The following is an 18,571-nucleotide window of genomic DNA, read 5'->3' as shown; positions in this document are numbered from 1 at the left end:
ACCTCGCGCCTCAGGCCGCTACGGAGCGCGCAGGCCGCCAAAAGAGGTGCACGGAGGCGGCGCGGAGCCCCGAGGGGCGGGGCCCCGGGGAGGAGCCTGCGGCGCGGGAGGGGGCGGGGCCTGCAGTGCGAGAGGGGCGGGGCCCGGGGAGAGGAGCCCGCGGCGGGCGGGCCTGGAATCCGGGGGGCGGAGCTTGCTCCGCGGGGTGGGGCGGGGCCAGGGGCGGGGCCAGAGGGAGGGCGGGGCCCGGGGAGGGGAGTCCGCGGGGGCGGAGCCTGGTGCGCGGGATGGGGCGGGCCGGGGCGGGGCCGGGGCGGGGCCTGAGCTCGCGGGTGCAGCCCGGAGGGTGCGGCACGGGGCCGAGCCTGCGGGGGGAGGGGGGGGACCGGAGCAGGGGCGAGGGGCGGAGAGAAGCAGGGGAGGCCCGCGCCGGCCGAGTCGCGGGAGGAGACCCAGGCCGAGCCCGCCGCCCCGCCGCCCTGCACGCTGGGGCGCGGCTCGCACCGTGGTCCGGCAAGCGCGGGTCCTGCGCGACGCAGGTTCTGGGTTGAAATGTCACAGGTCCGGGAGGAGGCGTCCCGGGTGGGTCCGGCGGTAACAGGCTCGCCCGCCGCGGGGACCGCGAGGCCAGACTCAGGGAAGAGAAAGGCGGGCGCGCCTGGCCCCCAGGTTGGTGATTTTGCAAAGAGGAGCAAAGGCCCGGTGGTCAGGGAGGACACGCGGCCTGACCTGGCCGCCTGACCGCAGTGGACGCCCAGACACCCCGTGGGCAGGGCCCGGCCCCCACCCTCTTGTCATCCCCTGAAAAATGCAGTGCAGGGCAGGCTGGCGGTGGCTGCGTGTGTCCCACCTGGGCAGGGGTGGACTCCGAGCCCCACTCCCCGGAGATGCCGCGGGCGGGGCAGGGGAGACCCACCTCCCCATCCCCACCTCTGCCTGAGCCCAGGGGACAGGTGTGATTCCCTCCCCCATCCACGCGAATCCCGGGGCTGTGTGATCTCTATGCCAATTACCCTGAAAACGTCCAGATCCCCCCCAGACCACGATACATAATGAGCCTGCTGGAACCTGTCGGGTGCCCCGGGCCCAACTGCATGGAGCGTGGCACACAGGCAGCTGACGGCCATTGAGTCCGGGAGCCCCCGACTTTATTTTTTTTTTAATTTTTATTTATTTATGATAGTCAAAGAGAGAGAGAGAGAGGCAGAGACACAGGCAGAGGGAGAAGCAGGCTCCATGCACCGGGAGCCCGATGTGGGATTCGATCCCGGGTCTCCAGGATCGCACCCTGGGCCAAAGGCAGGCGCCAAACTGCTGCGCCACCCAGGGATCCCCAGCCCCCGACTTTATTAATCTCTGGTGCTGCTCGCCCGGCCTGTTCGTGGAGCAGGGAGGCGGCGGATGCAGGGCAGCTGCTACTTGAGAAGCTTCCTCATGGTGCCCAGGGAGGGGCTCCTGTACCCCTGCCCGAAGTGGTTCCAGTGGTTCAGGTAGTTAAAGAGCTGGTACAGCAGCAGCCGCTTGTCGAACCCCGGAGCCTTGGGGATCTTGCGGTGGTAGGCAGTGAAGAAGGATCTGGGGAACCCCCCAAACATCAACGCAATGGCCAGTTCAAACTCAGAATGTCCGTAGAAGGAAGCTGGGTCGTAAATAATGGGTCCCACGTCGTCCTCGGCAACGTTCCCGGACCAGAGATCCCCATGAAGCAGGGCAGGGACGATCTCTAGGCCACAAAACAGATCTGGGATCTTGACCTAAAAGAAAAAATAATTATTGCACACGGAGTTACCGCGGGGACTCTGAGCCACCGCCGCCTCATCCGATACTTGGAAATAAGGCAACGATGACCTCGCGTTTGTTCAGAGTCCAACGACAGCCTGGTCTGTGAAGCCCAGAGAGGAGGATCCTGGGGTCCAGGAGGAGGCAACACTGTCTTACTATCACCAATTTAGGTCTGCACACCCCGCGGCACTAATGACCTCCACACAGTAGAGACCTCAGTGGAGGTGGTCCCGTAGAATAGGAACCAAATAACATGAGTGGAAGGGGGCTCCCTGGGTGGCGCAGCGGTTTAGCGCCTGCCTTTGGCCCAGGGTGCGATCCTGGAGACCTGGGATCGAATCCCACGTCGGGCTCCCCGTGCATGGAGCCTGCTTCTCCCTCTGCCTGTGTCTCTGCCTCTCTCTCTCTGTGTGTGTGACTATCATAAATAAATTTAAAAAAAATTTAACATGAGTGGAAGGACTTTTTTTTTTTAAGTAACCTGGCAAATCTTCACCACTATTCTGTTATTTTTCAGCACATACATCCCTGCGCCTCTTCCATATACTCCTGGCTACTTCATCAGTCAGTTAAATAACGTTTCTTCTGCAGGATCACCCTGGATGGACACACGAGTTCTGTTTTTAACATTTTGAGAGTTCTAGTTCCAAACTAGTCACTCTGGGGCATCTGCTGCCCACATCAGACATTCATGCCTTGGAAAAGAAAGAGGAACAGGGCAAGAGAGGGTGAGGAAGCAATAGTAAATGCCACCATTGATGAGCCAGGCGCGCACGTGTCACGTGAGCCGCGCTCAAGGTCGAGTACTTGGTGACCTAGCCGGTGAGGTGGCACCGGGGCCGAGTACGTCCCCAGACACCATCCCCTCCCTAGGTTCCCCGTCGGCCAATAGCCAGGCACTTCTGTGTCCGCACTTGACCTCCGTGTACCGGAGGCCCCCGCCCAGGTGTGGTGGGCTCCTAAAAGGACAGCCCCCGTCCCAGGGAGTGACCTCTGCACCCACCTGTAGCTGTGACCAGAGTTCTCGGGCCTCTCGATCAGCATAGTCCCTTTCAATGAGGTCCAGCTGCGCTTGGAGACGGTGCCGGGCAAAGAAGGTGGGCCAGTCATCCTGCCACTCGTTCACCTGGGCAACGGAGGGACGAGGCTGAAGCAGTTAAAGACAGCCCAGAAGAGGGCCGACGGGCAGGACAAAGGGAGACAACAGGACAGAAAACAAACAGCAGGATGACAGATTCGGCCCCAGCCACGTCCATAAGCACGTTACGTGCAAAGGGGACAAGGACCCCAGTGAAAAGCCTCGAGTCCAAGCTGCGCACATCAGAAGGCAGAAGCAGGCCGCGGGGACGGAGAAGCCGCGCCTGCCAACACCTGCCAGAAGGAAGCTGCAGTGGCTGCGCTGGCAGCAGATTTCAGGGGCCAGAGTATCACGGACAGTCGTCTCAGAGGAAGGCGGGCCGGGCCGGCTGATGAATAGGACGGAATGATCCTAAATATCTGCGCCACTGATCCTCGGCACGGGGCCCATCGCTGGCCAGCAGCGGAAATGGGGCCCCACTGGGATACCGACCACCGCTCGCCCACCCGGACGCGGGAACTCTAAGCTACCCGTGCCCTCCTCCACTGCTGCAGGGGATGCCAGACGGACGAACGCCTGGGGAATCGTTTCTAAGGTTTCTTAGAAGTTAGGGGCGCCTGGGTGGCTCGGTCGGTGGAGTGTCCAACCCTTGGTTTCGGCTCAGGTCATATCTCAGGGTCACGGGATCGAGTCCCACGTTGGGTTCTGCGCTCAGCGGGAGTCAGCTTGGGATCTGTGCCCCTGCCCCCACCCGCTCTCTCTCACTCTAATAGGGACACCCGAGGGACTCAGCAGTTGAGAGTCTGCCTTCGGCTCGGGGTGTGACCCCGGGGCCCTGGGATCGAGTCCTGCACTGGTCTCCCCGCAGGGAGCCTGCTTCTCCCTCTGCCTGCGTCTCTGCCTCTCTCTGTGTGTCTCTCACAAATAAATAAATAAAATCTTTAAAAATAAATAAATGAATAAATAAATAAATAAATCTTTTTTTTTAAAGTTAAATACAAACCTACTATGTGACCTGGCCGTTTCCCTCCTAGGTATTTACTCAAGACAAGTGAAAGCACTTGTCTACATGCCCTTGTACACAAAGATTCAGAGCAGCTTTATTTTATTTGAAAGCAAAACCTGGAAATAGGTGCCCGTCAGCAGGTGCATGACAGACTGTGGCTCATCCTACAAAGGAACAGACTTTGCGCACATGCAACAACATACACGAGTATCATGAAGTGATGAAGCTGGGTGGAAAAACCCAGAGAAAGGCACGTATCGTGTGATGCCATTTACGTTAAATGCTATGAAATACAAATTATCCACCGTACTGACGGTGGTTGCCAGGGGCAACGAAGGGCAGGAGGACCCTTGGGGGCGATGGATATACTCGTCCCAACCACGGTGACTGGTTCACGAGTATCTACACGTGTCAAAACTTACCAAATTGTACACTTTCGATGTGCAGTTTTTTTATGTCAAATAAACCTTAATAGAGGTTTTTTTTAAAAAAAAAAAAAGATGCAAAGTTTACGTCATATAAAGGGTTACTATGGGAAGCCCCCCAGGGGAGGGACTCTCCAGAGAGCCTGCATCGTTGTGCTGACCTGCAGACACATGGCCCCGGCCGGTGCTCTCAGCGTGGACGCGCCCTGTGCCGGGTGCTGTGGCTGCTCAGCCCGGGGTCACCCCCTTGGTGCTGGCGGGAGGCCCTGTCCCCAAACAGCCTGAGGCACGTGGGTGGCCGCCCTCCTTCCCCATCTGCCTGCACAGGCTCCCAGGGCCCAAGGCTCCGTCTTCCTTCTGGGCAACCACGTCGTGAAAGGCACAGATGGCGTATCGAGAGCTGGACACCAGCACTGGCTGGCCCAGTCCCCCCTCCTGGACAGGGGGACGGTGATCCCCCCCCCCCCATGAAGAGACAGGGCTTTACCCTGAGCTGCCAGAGGCCGGCCACCTGAGCACACCGCTGGCGGGACTCAGCCTTCCCCGTGACAGAGGCCCAAGGCCGCGGGGCTTCGGGCCCCCGCTCTGAAGCAGGCGTGGGTCCCCTCCTGGCCCCCTCCGCTCACCAGCCCAGGGCCTCAGGGCACCGCTGTTCCTCATCTGTAAGAGGACTCACATGACATCACCGGCCTCCTCAGGTCGCTACGGCAGCCGGTGACCCGTGTGGGATCAAGCACTTAGGCAGGTGCCCGGGGAGTGGCCGCGTACAAAACGCACCAGCCGGGCGACCGAGCCAGTGGTCCCAGGGGGCTTGGTGCACGAGGCGTCCGAGAAGTCCGCTGCTACCACTCAGGGTCGCCCCACTCATCCCGCCCGGGGAGCAGACCCTCCCGCAGCTCCGGGCTGGTGCAGGGCACCCCACCCGGGACCATCTGTCCCAGCTCGGGGTAGACTGAGTGTCCTGCCTGCCGGGCCCCTCTCCCCTTCCTGGCCAGTTGCCGCTGAGTTGAATGGGTTCCCTGATCGTGGAGTCTAAAGGGGCAGAGGGGCTGCCTGTGTCCCTAATGGTCCAGGCCCACTCTCACCGACGTCACACAGTGGGGCTCCGTGTACGATTTCACTTCCCTGTTCTTGGGGAGTCCCGGTCCGAGGCCCACCGAGTCCTTGGAGAGCCCGCAGCGCTGAAACCCAACCTCTCGGGGCCGCATTCAGCCGAGCCCCGGCTCCGGGCGGCGCAGCCCGGGGGCAGCTTCCGCAGGCATTGCCGGTCCTAACAGGCCGGGAGCCCGCTGTGCGGGTAGCGTTGAGGGACCCCGGACGGGAGGGCTGCCCTGTGGCTGGGCCCTAAGCCTGGCTCGGGCTTCATCAGGCCCTCGCCGGTGCTGTCCACGGGGGACACTCGCCCTCCGCCCACGGCGAGTGGTTAGGCGCCCGCGGGCCAGGGAACTGATAGGGGATTTCTCTTGGAGGTGATGACAATGTCCCGCGACGAGGCAGCGCTGACGGCTGCACAGCACGGACGTGCGGAGAACCACGGGGCAGACACCGGGGGCTTGTAAGGAGGCTCCATGCCCAGCAGGGAGCCCGATTCGGTGCTTGGACGCACGACCCTGCGATCGAGGCCTCACTCACGACCAGGAGGCAGGTGTTTAAGCCACTGAGCCAGCCAGGCGCCCCTGTACCCTCCGAAGTAATGGGGTTTGTGCCACAGGATTACAAAGCCCCGGGGCGGGTGGCCAGGACTTGCCCCTGCCCCGTCCCCCCGCCTGGAGCCCCGGCAGTCATCACCGGGCCCTGCACCTGCTGTTCCCTCTGCCTGGCTGCCCTTCCACACGCCCCGCAGCCGGGGCTCAGCTCAGCGACCCCCTGCGCCTGCCCCCGTCCCCGTGTCACAGCTGCAAGCACCTTTCTGGGGCGCAGGGGGTCCTCCAAGGGGCCAGGCAACCCGCTCTGGGGGCCTGGGGAGGACATGGGTGCCCGGCACTCACCTGAGGGATGAAGCCACAGCAGGTCACCGTGTGGAAGCCAAACCTGCTCACGTACGTGGCCCCCTCAGCCCTGCGGCCTGTGGACGGAGAGGGCTGCTGTCTTGCTATAAACGCGGAGCCCGGCCGAGCACACGGGCACCCAAGCACCCAGGCACCCGGGGTCCTGAGCACCTGAGCACCCAAGCACCTGAGCACCCGGGGACCCAAGCACCTGGGCACCTGGGGACCTGAGCACGTGACCACCCAGGGACCCGAGCAGCCGGGGACCTGAGCACCGGAGCACCCAGAGACCCAAGCACTGGAGCACCCAGGGACCTGAGCAGCCGGGCACCCAAGCACCGGAGCACCCGAGCACCTGAGCACCCAGGCGTGCTCCTGCGGCCTCGGGCGCCGACGGGGCTTAGCATAAGCAGGGCTTGAGCCGGCCCTCCCCACCCGACGAGGAGGACAGCCGGTGTGGACGCCGCCTCCGGGAGGGCAGCCCGCGGGCGGCAGGAACCCCAGGTATCGGGCCGCCCGGCGCTCCGGGGCCGGGGCACGTACCCAGCGTGCTCTCCTCCTCCCGGCACCTGTCCCTCAGCCTCTGGTTGTGGAGGTGCAGCTCTGCCATCTGCTCTCCGAGCCTGGACGCCTGACTGGGGAAGAGGACGGCCCTTCACGCGGGAAACCACAGCGCCCCGCGCAAACGCTCCGCCGCGGCAGGTGCTCCAAATCCCTTAAAAACTACTCTCCGTTCCTTGAAAAAGTGAAAAGTGAACTGCAGACCACGACCCTTTCTGAAAAACAGAATCACCAAGCGGCGACAGGCTGCTGGCCTCAGCGGAAGCCTCGGGAGGCGCCAGGAATGGAGGGGCACAGGCGTAAAACGTCACGGGAAGAAAAAGCAGCCCCCCCCCCCCCCCGCCGCCGCGGGAGCTCAGGGTGTGAACCCGGGGTCCCAGGATCGAGTCCCGCATGGGGCTCCCCACAGGGAGCCTGCTTCTTCCTAGGCCTGGGTCTCTGCCTCTCTCTGTGTCTCTCAGGAATAAAGAAATAAAAATCTTAAGAAAGAAAGAAAGAAAGAAAGAAAGAAAGAAAGAAAGAGAGAGAGAGAGAGAGAGAGAGAGAGAAAGAAAGAAAGAAAGAAAGAAAGAAAGAAAGAAAGAAAGAAAGAAAGAAAGAAAGAACCAGCCCCAAAGTTCTGTGACCGCAAATGTAAATCACATATTAAAAAAACCTGTGATGATCTTTAGGCACCAAGAGGTCAGCGTGGCCTTTAGTGAGGGAACCACAGGTGCCCGCTGCACGTCAATCCGTGGTTTCCACCTTTTAAGGCCTTGACTATATATACACCTTTAACAGAAAAAATCCTAAGGACTGCAGCTACCCCCTAGGGGGACCTCACCAGCCAGTTCGCCCTCACGGGAGCGCCACAAAGCAGAGGCCCAACAGGCTTCCTCTACCCAGAACCGCGGGAAGCAGGGTCCCAGGCAACCAGAGAGCCTGCTCCCTCCTCTCTGGGCCTCCCCCTCCCTCCCCACACCCTCCCTCTCTCTCCCCCTTTCTCCCCCTCCCCCCTCATTCCCTCCCTCTCCCCTCCTCCTCTTTGCCCCCTCCTCTCCCCTCCCCCTCCCTCCTCATTCCCTCCCCCCCATACACACTCGGGCACACTCACCTGCTCAAGCTCCTCATCTTCAGATGCTCCATCACAAAGGCGGCCCCCCCTCCGGGCAGGTCAATCACCTTGACGGGCCGAGGCACCCGCACCAGGCCGGTGGCCCGGAGAGCCTCCAGGCTGGCCAGCTCTCCCTCAAACATCTGCCGGGCCTGCATCCAGAGTAAGCCGTGAGCTCCGGACGGGAGCCACCACCCGGGATCGCCCAGGGGCACCCAGGACCTCCAGGTCCCGAGAACTAGCTGGAGAGTAGGCCACTGGCTGCTTTCAGACAGGAAGGGGCGGCCAGGATGGGGCTGTGCCTGGGACTTGGGGTGCTTGCTCTGAGAGGTGAGGAAGCGCCGGTGCAGGGGAGCTTCTGGGGGTGCTGGGGTACAATGGAGGTACTGCAGGGTGCCAGGGGGTGCTGTGGAGATCCCAGGGGTGCCCATGGGGTGCCATAGAGGTTGTGAAGTTCCTCGGGGGGCTGTGGGGGTCCTGGAGGTATCTTAGGGTACTGCAGGGGTTCTGGATGGTGCTCTGGGGCTGTGGGAGTGCCAGGGGTGCCAGGAAGTACTGTGCGGTGCTCAGAATGTGGGTTAGTGGAGGGTCTGCACTGGACCCCTGCGTCCAGTTACCTGCCCACCTCACCGCCTCAAGCAATGATAGTGAAAGAGCAGCAGCATAGGGAGGCAGGGGGTGGTAGGGGGAGGCAGGGGGCGGCAGGGGGGTAGCAGGGGGGGCTGGGGGCAGCAGGAGGGGGCAGCAGGGGGTGCTGGGGGAGCTGGGGTGGCAGGGGCAACAGGGGGGCATGCCAAAGTGACGGGGACACACATCTGGGCCAAGGGAAAGCAGGGGGAGGTCAGCAGGGCCTGGCCCGGGCGGGGGGGGGGGGCACACACCCCACCCAGGAAGAAGACCACAGCCCCCACCGGGACCGGGACCCAGGAGCCGTCCTATTTCTAAAACACTTCCCGCAGAGACCCCGATTTGACCCAGGTGGCCGCCCGGCCCAGGTACAGGTCAGCGGGTTCCGAGCGAGCCTGCGCGTAGCCTTGCGAGCACCTCCAGCCCTGGAACTACCCTCACGAGGCCGAAGCATCTGCTTCCCCGCGGGCAAGCACCCAAAGCACCCAAGGGGAAAACGAGGCAAGGGGTCCTCCGGACTGTCAACCCACCGTGCAGCTGTGAGGCCGGGGTGGTTAGCGTCAGTGGGGGCCGGCCCTAAACCCCGCAACCCCCCCATGCTCCGGGGCAGGCGGTCCCCGACTTGGGGGCTGCAGAAGGCCTGAGCCAGCGCCCGGGGCCTCGAGGGCAGGTGGGGGCCCAGGGGGGGCTCAGGGGAGGGTTCCAGGGCTGCAGGAGCCCGCCCCACTGCCTGCCCGGGGTGCGGCTCATGTTGAGGGGTTCTGGCTCTGACCCGAGGTTCCGGACAATTCCCTGCGCGGGGTGGCAGGTGCTGGGGGAAGGAGGCGACTCCCTGGGGCCCCTAGGCCGCGCCCTGGGGCCGCCGCATCCGCAGAGCCTCCATGTCCTCCACGCACAGCTCAGTCGCGGGCCCCACGGGGCGGAGAGACCAGGTGGCAGCCCAGGCCCGGCCGGCGGAGTCCACGGAGTCCCGGCCCCTCCCGCCTCTTCCCGCGGACCGGACCCTCGTGCAGTGCCTCCCCGCCAAACGCTCAGGCCCGTCCCCGCCCGCCCCGAGCTGTCACCCCCCCTGCAGCCTCGGGCCTGCGGCTCCCGTGGAGGGGCCTGGGGGCGGGGGCCGCACCTGCGGCCTGTGGTTGACCTTGACGAACACGGGGCCCGCGTCCGTGTCGTAGGCGCGCCCCTCGCTGATGCAGCCCGCCCCGGGGCTCCCGAAGGGCCGCAGGGTGGCGGTGCGCAGCTCGGCGCGCAGCAGGTGCTCCATGGGGGGCTCGCCGGGCCGCGGGGTCAGGGGGTGGCGCTGTCCAGGCCGGGGGGTGCACAGGGGCGCTGTCCGGGCCGAGGTCCAGGCCTGGTCCGCAGGGAGGCGCGCCTGCAGGCTGTCCCCCCACTGATGGGTCCTGATGCCGCGGTCTGCCTCCCGCGCCGCCGCCACCGCCCGCACCAGCTGGAGGGCGGGGACAGGGACGGCGACAGGGGCGGGGCGGGCCGAGGCTTTCCATTGGGGGACAGAGTCGGGCGGCGCCTCTGCCGGTGCCCGCAGGGTCAGGGCGCCCACAGCCTTGCTGGACCCCGGCCCAGGGCCCCGCCGGACTCCGCACACAGTCCGGGGTGGAGCCCGCTGGCCTCGGTCGCAGCCTAGCTGGGTCCCAGGCGGTTGCACAAGGCTGGAGGCCCTGGCTCGGCCCGGGAACCCCCGCGGCTGCTGTTGGGCTTGTTCCTCAGGCCACTCAGTGGCCTCCAGAGATAAGGGGCTGCCGGGGCGCTTCTGAGAGCACGTGGCCAACCGCGCCCAGAACGGGGCCCCCGATAAGAGACCTGCTGCCCCCAACGGGAACTTCAAGCCACACCTGCCAGGGCGCCCGCGGGCTCAGTCGGTGAGCACCTGCCTTGGCTCAGGGCATGACCGGGGCCTGGGACCAAGCCCCCATCGGGCTCCCTGCTCAGAAGGGAGCCTGCTTCTCCCTCTGCCCCTCCCCTCTCTCTCTCTCTCTCTGTGTCAGATAAATAGAATCTTAGAGCACACAAGCCCATGTGCACACAGGCGTGCAGACACGCACACCCCTGTGCACACGCTCGCACAAGCTCACGGCGGCAGGGCAGGTGGGACAGGAGAGACTGGCATCTGTGGAGAGGCTGTCCTCCCCTCCTCCTCCTCCTCCTCCTAGGACCCCCCCCCCCAGCCTGGTGAAGCCCGGAGGAGGGACCCCTGAAGGTAGGCTCAGGCTCTTGCACATCTGCGGAGGTCGCTGCTCTGTTGACGCTGCGGGGGGCCGGCCTCCGGGGTGGAAATGAGGTCCTGTTCTCTCACAAACGAGAAGGTCCTGCTCCGTGACTTCCCAGGTCATTTGGTGTTGAGACGTTTGAAGCTGCGCTGACTCTTCCTCTTTGTGTGGAAACTGTCCTCTCTCGGGAGGCTTGTAGGGTCTCCTGTGCCATGGGTGCCCGACAATTCCCTGGGCAGGGGGCTGCGGCGACTTTCCTGCCACCCCGGCAGGTCGGGGAGCTGGTTCAGGAGGGAACTTGGTCCTTCTACCGGGGAACTTGTCTTCAGCTCTCTAGGAATTCCTTCCTGCTTTCTCTGTTCCCTCCTTCAGAATTACAAATATGTGCTCCAAGGTGGGTCCGGAGCGGCCAGATTAGTCACCCTGAGCCCCCGCGTGGCCTGCGGGACACCCTGGCCCTCGCTGAGCCTCGTTCTGGGCCCCGGGCACGGGCTGGCCCAGCGGGGTCTGAACGTGGCAGGTTGCACACCGTCTTACTGGTCCCGAAACCCAGGCCCTTGGGGTCCCCTCCTAGGCCTCCCGGCTCCCCAGTCCTCGGCGTGAAGGTGCGAGCCGCCCAAGAGAGCACTGTGACTTTGCATCTGAGTCTGGGTGTGGTCACAAGCTCAACTGGGAGATGTGACTCGGGTACCTCCAAGCGGCCCCTGGGCTGAGTCCCCCTCCCCCACGGCGGGTCCCCTGGGCAGGCTCCTGGGTGTGCCGGCCTGCGGGTCACACAATGCTGACAACTCTTTATATAAGAATACGTACACGCATAAAAAATAATGGGTACAAAATTGGGTACATACGTAGATACTTTAGAATGAGCGACGGGGACAAACTGCCAAGTTTCAAAAGCTGACAAGTCCCGCAGCAGCACCACAGCCAGGAGACGCGGCATCTGCGCGATGGGGCGTCCTGCGTGTGCGCCCTGCACACACACCCTGCCTCCTGGGGCCGCTCTCCTGGCCCCGCTCACAGGCCTCAGGCTGCCCCGTCCTGACCCGGGGTCTGTGCTCTTCTCTTACTGAACACTCAAGAAAAAAAAAACTGCTCTTAAGAAACAGTCGTGGGGAAAAAAAAAAGAAACAGTCGGGGGGCCTGGGGGACCCCGCAGTGGAGTGTCTGCCTTCGGCCCAGGGCATGACCCCGGGGTCCAGGGTTTGAATCCTGCATCGGGCTCCCCACACGGAGCCTGCTTCTCCCTCTGCCTGTGTCTCTGCCTCTCTGTGTGCCTCTCATGAATAAATAAATTTAAAAAAAAAAAAAAAAAGATAAAAGAAACAAGACCATATCTGTTTATGGTCACAAAGGTTTTGCAAACAGGAAAGATAAATGTTGAATTACGACGCAAATGAAGGAAATACACAGTCTTGTGCATCACTCAAATCACTCAAAGTTTATTCAAATTTTTATGCAAAAGACTTTCTCAGCATCAATGCCACTGAGGAACACGGCCCATCGCTGGAGGACCAGGACTAAGGGAGGGCCACTGGTTCGGCATTGTTTATGCAAGGGAGTACGTAACTCGCAAGCTTTAAAACAGCATCGGGACGGGTGCTAACGGGGGTTCAGCGGCTCCTAAATTTACCCAAGACTAGCAGTTTGGTCGCTCCCAGAATCAGCATCCAGACCCGTCGGCCTGCGGCACAGAAGGAAAGGGAATGTGCTCGGTTGAAATTGGTCGTTCGGAGCCACTCTCGGTTCTGGATTGATGTCTACACCACGTCTAACCCCGGACATCAGAGTCGCTCCTGGAGATGAGACGGGAGGAGCCGAGGCGCGAGTGCCCAGCAGCACCTGGCTCGCGGGCCGCGTCCCCCTCAGCCTCGGGCAGCTGCTTCGATGGGACCCACACGCCCTGGTCCCTCCGGGCACTGCACTTCCAGTGAGGCTCGATCCAGCTATGGGTCTAACGAAACGTGCGGCCTCGGGAGGACGGAGCCTCCCCTCCTGGTACTTACAGGGCTGGGAAGTCAGTGTGAAGAATCGGGGGAGACGGGGGGCGGGGGAGCCGGGGGGCGCCGGGGGCGGGAGGCGCGGACCTGGTGCACCTGCACCTCCGGGCCCGGGAGCTCATTTGACGAGGTTCCTCATGATGTTCAGGGATGACCCTCTGTACCCCGATCCAAAGTGATTCCAGTGGTTCAAGTAGTGGAAGAGCTGATAGAGCTGCAGGCGAGCCTCAAAGCCCGGGGCCTTGGGGATGGCGCCGTGGTAGGCGGAATAGAAGGAGCGGCCGAAGCCTCCGAACATGCCGGCTATCGCCAGCTCGTACTCCGCGTGGCCGTAGAAGGAAGCCGGATCGAAGATGACGGGCCCAGAGGAGTCCTCCGCGACGTTTCCGGCCCAGAGGTCTCCGTGGAGCAGGGCCGGGACGATGTCCAGGTCACGAAACAGGTCGGGGATCTTCAGCTGCAGGGAGGACAGGCGCCCTCAGCAAAGTGAGCGACACGACACGTGTGGGAGGGACACGGATGCTTTCCTGCAGGGTGTAGCGCACAGACGCCCGGGCGGGGCGCAGGGACCACGAGCCCCCACGGAGCCCCCACCCAGGCCCAGGCCTCCTCCTGTGCAGACTCGCCCGCAGGCCCTGCCTCAGGCCTCCCCTCACCTGCAGAGCAGACCAGAGCTCCCGGGCCTCCCTGTCCCCAGACCCCTTCTCCACCATGTCCATCTGGGGCTGAATGCGCTGCCGGGCATAGAAGGTCACCCAGTCGTCCTGCCAGTCGTTCACCTGCGTGGACAGAGGGCAATGCCAGGACTGAAGGAGCAGGCCCAGAGCAGAGGGGCACCACTGCAGGGCTGGGCCGCGGGGGTGTGCGGCCAGCAGGCGGGGTGTCTTGGGCCAGGCTGGGACCCAGACCCCGTCCCAGGAGCGGGACCCTCCCGGGGCAGAGCAGAGGCTGGTCGGAGGAGCTCCAGGCGCTCTGGGCAGCCCACGCTCAGGTGGAGCACAGCCCCGGCCCCCCCCCAGCCCCCCAGGACTGCCCACCCGAGCACCAGCACGAGGAGTCGTGGGAGGAGACGCTCTGAGGAGACGCTGACCGGCAGGAGGGCCCACCTGCCAGCCAGGTGTCCGCACGCACGCGGGGTGAGCTGCAGGCAGGGGGCAGGGGGTAGGACCGGCCGAGGGCCCCAGGGAGCCCAGCCCCCACCGCACACCCTCTCTCTGCCAACCTGCTGGCGTCCCCCTGCGGACCCCAGGAGGCTCCCAGCTCACCCAGGGAGCCCCTCGTGAAGCCACCTGGCCCCCCGCTCAGCGTGTGCTGGGCCCCGGGAAAAGTGGGGGGATGCTCGCGGGCAGCCAGCCACGAAATCCTACCACTGGAACATGCAAGGCCCTCGCACCCCGCCACCTGGAGAACCTGCATCCTGACCTGGTCCCGCGTCTCTGAGCTCACCCACAGGTGATGTGGGCAGGCCTCGCGTCAGCCTCTCAGAAATTAGGAAAGACGAAGGGGGCAAAGACCTGAGCTAAGTTCCGTAGAGGCCGGGCTTGTCCGGGCCCCAGTGGCCCACCTGGCGGGCGGCAGGGCGGGGGGGGGGGAGGCAGGCGCTGGTGCCGCTCACCTGGGGGAGGTATCCACAGCACGTCACCACGTCAAACCCGAATTTGTCCACGAAGGCCCGGTCCACCTGCCCGCCTCCTTTCCCTTGGGGGCAAAAGCAACATAGAGAGACAACTGGCACCCGCGCTGCCCAGGCGGCCCCGGGCTCGGAGGGCTCCAGGCCTGTGCCTGCTGTGCCCTTCACCCATGTCCGCGCCCGGAGGTACGGAGCCTCCTCTGCATCCCCTGCGGCTCCCCTGCACCTGAGCACGTGCTGAGGCCTGCACGACGTGAGGCCGGACGGGGCAGCGGATCCGCGGCCATCTGTCCCTGGTGGGTCAGCTGTCCGCCCACACACTGGCCCCGGGGCCACACACGGGTTAGCAAACATCCAAGAGGAAGAGCCCGGAAGGTTCTGTGGACGCCAACGGCAGGCTAAGGCCCGAGGCTGAGGCCCAGCCCCGCGCGGGCCGTTCTCAGGGAGAAGGAGCCATGGGGGCAGCCAGGCAACTCCGGGGAAGGAGGGGTACAGGGGCCACAGCAGGACGGGGGTCGGTGGTCGAGTCTCGGAAACAGTCGCCCTCCTAACGCTGCGTCACTGCACGGGGCGGCCCCCACTGTGCGGAGCCCCAGCCCGGGGTCCCCAGCACAGACCCGGCCTCGCGCCCACACGGCCACGTACCCACGGTGCCGGCCTCCTTCCGGAGCGTCTCCCCAAGCCTCTTGTTCTCCAGATGTAGGTCGGCGAGCTGGGTTCCCAGCCTGGCGGCGTGGCTGTGAAGCAAACAGCGTCGCCAGGCACGTGGACGTGACCATGCTCACACCTCCCGCTTGCTCTCGGGCTCGTGCAGCAGGTCCGGGGACACGGAGTGGGCGTCAGCGGGTGGGGGGACACGGGCCCCGGGGCTCTGATGCTCCGTCCTGGCCTCTGCCGGCAGACCTCGGGGACCGCGTCTGCCCTGGGCTGCTGAGCACGTGTCCCTCGGCCCGCAGCACCCACGACACGTGGGGCCACGAGCTCCTTGAAACGACACCCCCGGTGCAGGCGTTCAGGGTGAAGGGACCACCCAGAGGAGGAGCAAAGCCAACCCGGGGGGGCACAGACCTGTCCAGAGCCCGCATGTCCACATGCTCCATCACCAGCGCGCTGCCGCCACCCGGGACATCAAGGACCTTGATGGGCTTGGGCACGCGGACCGTGTCCGTCCTCAGGATGGCGGTCAGACTTGCCATCTCACCTTCAAACATTCTTCTGGCCTTTCCGGAAAACAACGGAGGGGAAGGCGAGGGGAGCAAGGTCACTCCCGGAAACGGTCTGCGGCATCTTCTCAAGCGCGGCGACGTCAAACCAAGGCCGCCCTGCCCGCTTCCCAGCAGGGGGGAGCCCAAGGGTGGCACGCTGTCCGGGACCCTGCTCTGTGCTCGGGGGCAGTCCAAGGCCTCGAACGTGCCACCCAACGTCCGGTGCACGCCGCCACCACTCCTCCCTCGCAGGGGAGAGCGGCCCAGCGGCCCACCCCGTCCTCTCCCCAGTCCTGGCTCCCCCAGGCCGCAGCGCCCGGCCTTCCCCTTGTCGCTGTGCCCACCCCGCAGGACCCTTCCCCAGGGCAAGTCCTAGCCCGGAACACGCCCCAAGCTGGCAACCTGTACGACGACAGCCCCCACCTGGTCACTGCTCCGGCCCACCCCAGTGTGCAGACACCCGCGGGCGCAGAGGCCCCCTGCCTGCAGCCCCGCCCTGCTCCTGGGGGGGCACCCCTGCCTGCAGCCCCGACCCCACCTTTGCCAAGTCAGGTCCTTCCTCCTTGTGCTTGAAATTTCAACAAAATTCATTCCGACTTCTCAAGTCTCCCCACCTCCCCCGCCCCCCCAAGCACCTGCTCCCTCTAAAGGAGGTTTTTTGCTCTTTGTTTTTCACTCAAAACGCTACAGGGACGTCAGCGGAATCGGCACAGGCCACGGGGTGCACCCGGGTCCCCGCAGACCTTGGCCGAGCACAGGCGCCGCAGCCCAGCTTCCCGGACCCGCTGCCCCCTCCCCTGCGACGTCCAGCTGCCCCTCCAGCTGCCCCTCCAGCTGCCCGCCCGCTGTCAGGACGGACTCCAGGGCCCGTGGCAAGTCACCCAGGCCCCGCGCTGGCACAAGGGGTGACAGCACCGACCTCACGGGCTCTCCTCACGAGCAGCTGAGCTGCAGCTGACACCGCGGGCCTGCTACCTGCTACCTGCTACCTGCTACCTGCTACCTCCTACCTGCTACCTCCTACCTCCTACCTCCTACCCGGGCGCTCAGCAGCCCTGGCGCTACCCTCCCTGTGGGTCGAGATAAGGGCCGCGCCCTGAGGACTCCCGGGTCCGGGGACACGGGGAAGACAGCTGCGCGGCCACACCTTGTCCCAGAGCAGGGTCGGGGAAGGAGAGTCAGGGGCAGCTCCCGGGACGGGACGGGGGCGGGGGGGTGACAGGGACTCGGGAGCCCAGCACAGGTGAAGCCTCCCTCAGAAACCACTGCTCCGTGGGGGTGGGAGATGCAAGCAGCTTGGGGGAGGGGAGGGGACGGGAGGGGAGGGGAGGGCAGGGCCAGAGGGCCACGCTGGGTGGTGGAGGCCCCCACGTGGGCAACATTTTCTGCCAGGGACGGCTCTGAGGGGCGCCAAGGGCGGGGGTGGGGGGTGGCCTTGGGGTCCTGTGCTCCAGCCCCCACATGGGGAGTGACTCAAAGATCAAATCCCAGTAAAACAGAAAAAGACAATGGATTCTGCTGACAAAGGAAATGCAAGAGGCAGCGGCAGCAGCGCCAGCACGGCGGTCGCCCAAGGCCCGTCTCCCCGAGGCCCCAACCCCGTGCGGGTGGGAGTCAGACCAGGGCGCTGCCACGTGACCGGGAACAAGGGGGGCTGCTGAGCAGTTGGGGGACCGTCGGGGGACAACAGGCGGGACAAGGGCGAGGACGCTGCCGGAGGGAGGGCGGCCTGGGGCACGGCACACCCGCAGCCCACTGACCCCGCAGGCCTCCCGGGCAGGACTGCGCACGGGGTCCCAGCCACAAGGATGGTGGCGGCTTCACCCCCACCCCAGCCACACCACGGCCGCGACCCCGGGCCCCCGACCCCTGGACCTTGACCCCAGATCCCGACCCCGGATCCCCGGACCCCGACCCTGGATCCCCAGACCCCTGGACCCTGGATTCCCGGACCCCGACCCTGGATCCCCAGACCCCGACCCCAGATCCCTAAGCCCTGGACCCCAGATCCCTGAACCCTGACCTGACCCCGGATCCCCGACCCCCGGGCCCTGGACCTTGACCCCAGATCCCGACCCTGGATCCCCAACCCCTGGACCCGGACCCCAACCCCCGGACCCCAACCCTGGATTCCCAGACCCCGACCCCAGATCCCTAAGCCCTGGACCCCGGACCCCTGACCCCTGACCTGACCCCGGACCCCCGACCCCACGCCCCGCCTACGGCCGCCCTGACCTCCGCCTTGGAGTTCACTTTCACAAACACGCGTCCCCTGTCCGTGTCGTAACTCTGGCCCTGGCTGATGCACCCGCCCCCCGAGTGACCCGTCGCCCTGACGAAGTCGCAGCCCAGCTCCCGCCTCAGCAGAGCCTCCATGGTGCGCGGGGAGCGGCCGCCGACCGCCGGGGTCGGAAGACGCCGCCAGCGGGGACGCACCGTGATTGGGTGAGGCGCTGAGAGGCGGGACCGAGCCAGAACGCTCTGGGATTGGCTGAGAGGCGGGACCGGCCCGCCACAACACCCTGGGATTGGGCGAGGTGCCGAGGATTAAGAGGCCGGGTCTCCAGATCGCCTTGGGATTGGGTAAAGCGCTGAGAGGCGGGACCGAGCCAGGACGCCCTGGGATTGGCTGAGACGCTGAGAGGCGGGACCGGCCCGCCAGAACACCCTGGGATTGGGCGAGGTGCCGAGGATTAAGAGGCCGGGTCTCCAGGTCGCCTTGGGATTGGGTAAAGCGCTGAGAGGCGGGACCGACCCGCCAAAGCACACTGAGACTGGGTGAGACGTTGACGGGAGGGGCCGGGCCGCCAGGACGCCCTAGAATTGGCTGAGAAGCTGAGGGGCCGCCAGGACGCCCCGGGATTGGGTGAGGCGCTGAGGGGCGGGCCCGAGCCGCCAGGACGCCCCGGGATTGGGTGAGGCGCTGAGGGGCGGGCCCGAGCCGCCAGGACGCC

The 18,571-nt window shown here is 64.9% G+C and overlaps 2 protein-coding genes across 3 annotated transcripts; both read right to left on the bottom strand.

Annotated features, from left to right (window-relative positions):
- Positions 1-1,192: 1,192 nt before the first annotated feature.
- On the bottom strand, positions 1,193-10,008 carry FN3K (fructosamine 3 kinase). The gene is made up of 6 exons (XM_041726136.1): positions 9,684-10,008; positions 7,934-8,085; positions 6,823-6,914; positions 6,280-6,356; positions 2,786-2,908; positions 1,193-1,754 (listed from the first exon to the last, which is right to left on the bottom strand). Exons 1-6 carry the CDS (start codon positions 9,822-9,824, stop codon positions 1,416-1,418), a joined length of 924 nt encoding a protein of 307 aa, XP_041582070.1. The 5' UTR covers positions 9,825-10,008; the 3' UTR covers positions 1,193-1,415.
- A 2,192-nt stretch (positions 10,009-12,200) lies between these two features.
- On the bottom strand, positions 12,201-18,045 carry LOC121473604 (fructosamine 3 kinase related protein). 2 transcript variants are annotated; one of them, XM_041726134.1, is made up of 6 exons: positions 17,853-18,045; positions 15,481-15,632; positions 15,058-15,149; positions 14,398-14,480; positions 13,439-13,561; positions 12,201-13,239 (listed from the first exon to the last, which is right to left on the bottom strand). In XM_041726134.1, exons 1-6 carry the CDS (start codon positions 17,991-17,993, stop codon positions 12,901-12,903), a joined length of 930 nt encoding a protein of 309 aa, XP_041582068.1. In that variant the 5' UTR covers positions 17,994-18,045; the 3' UTR covers positions 12,201-12,900. The 2 variants fall into 2 exon arrangements, with proteins under 2 accessions (XP_041582068.1, XP_041582069.1); XM_041726135.1 differs by having other exon boundaries at positions 15,481-15,627; positions 17,853-17,991.
- Positions 18,046-18,571: the final 526 nt, after the last annotated feature.

The sequence above is a fragment of the Vulpes lagopus genome, chromosome 12, assembly GCF_018345385.1.
Source record: "Vulpes lagopus strain Blue_001 chromosome 12, ASM1834538v1, whole genome shotgun sequence".
Lineage (NCBI taxonomy): Eukaryota > Metazoa > Chordata > Mammalia > Carnivora > Canidae > Vulpes > Vulpes lagopus.
This window is presented reverse-complemented; position numbering and strand designations above follow the sequence as displayed.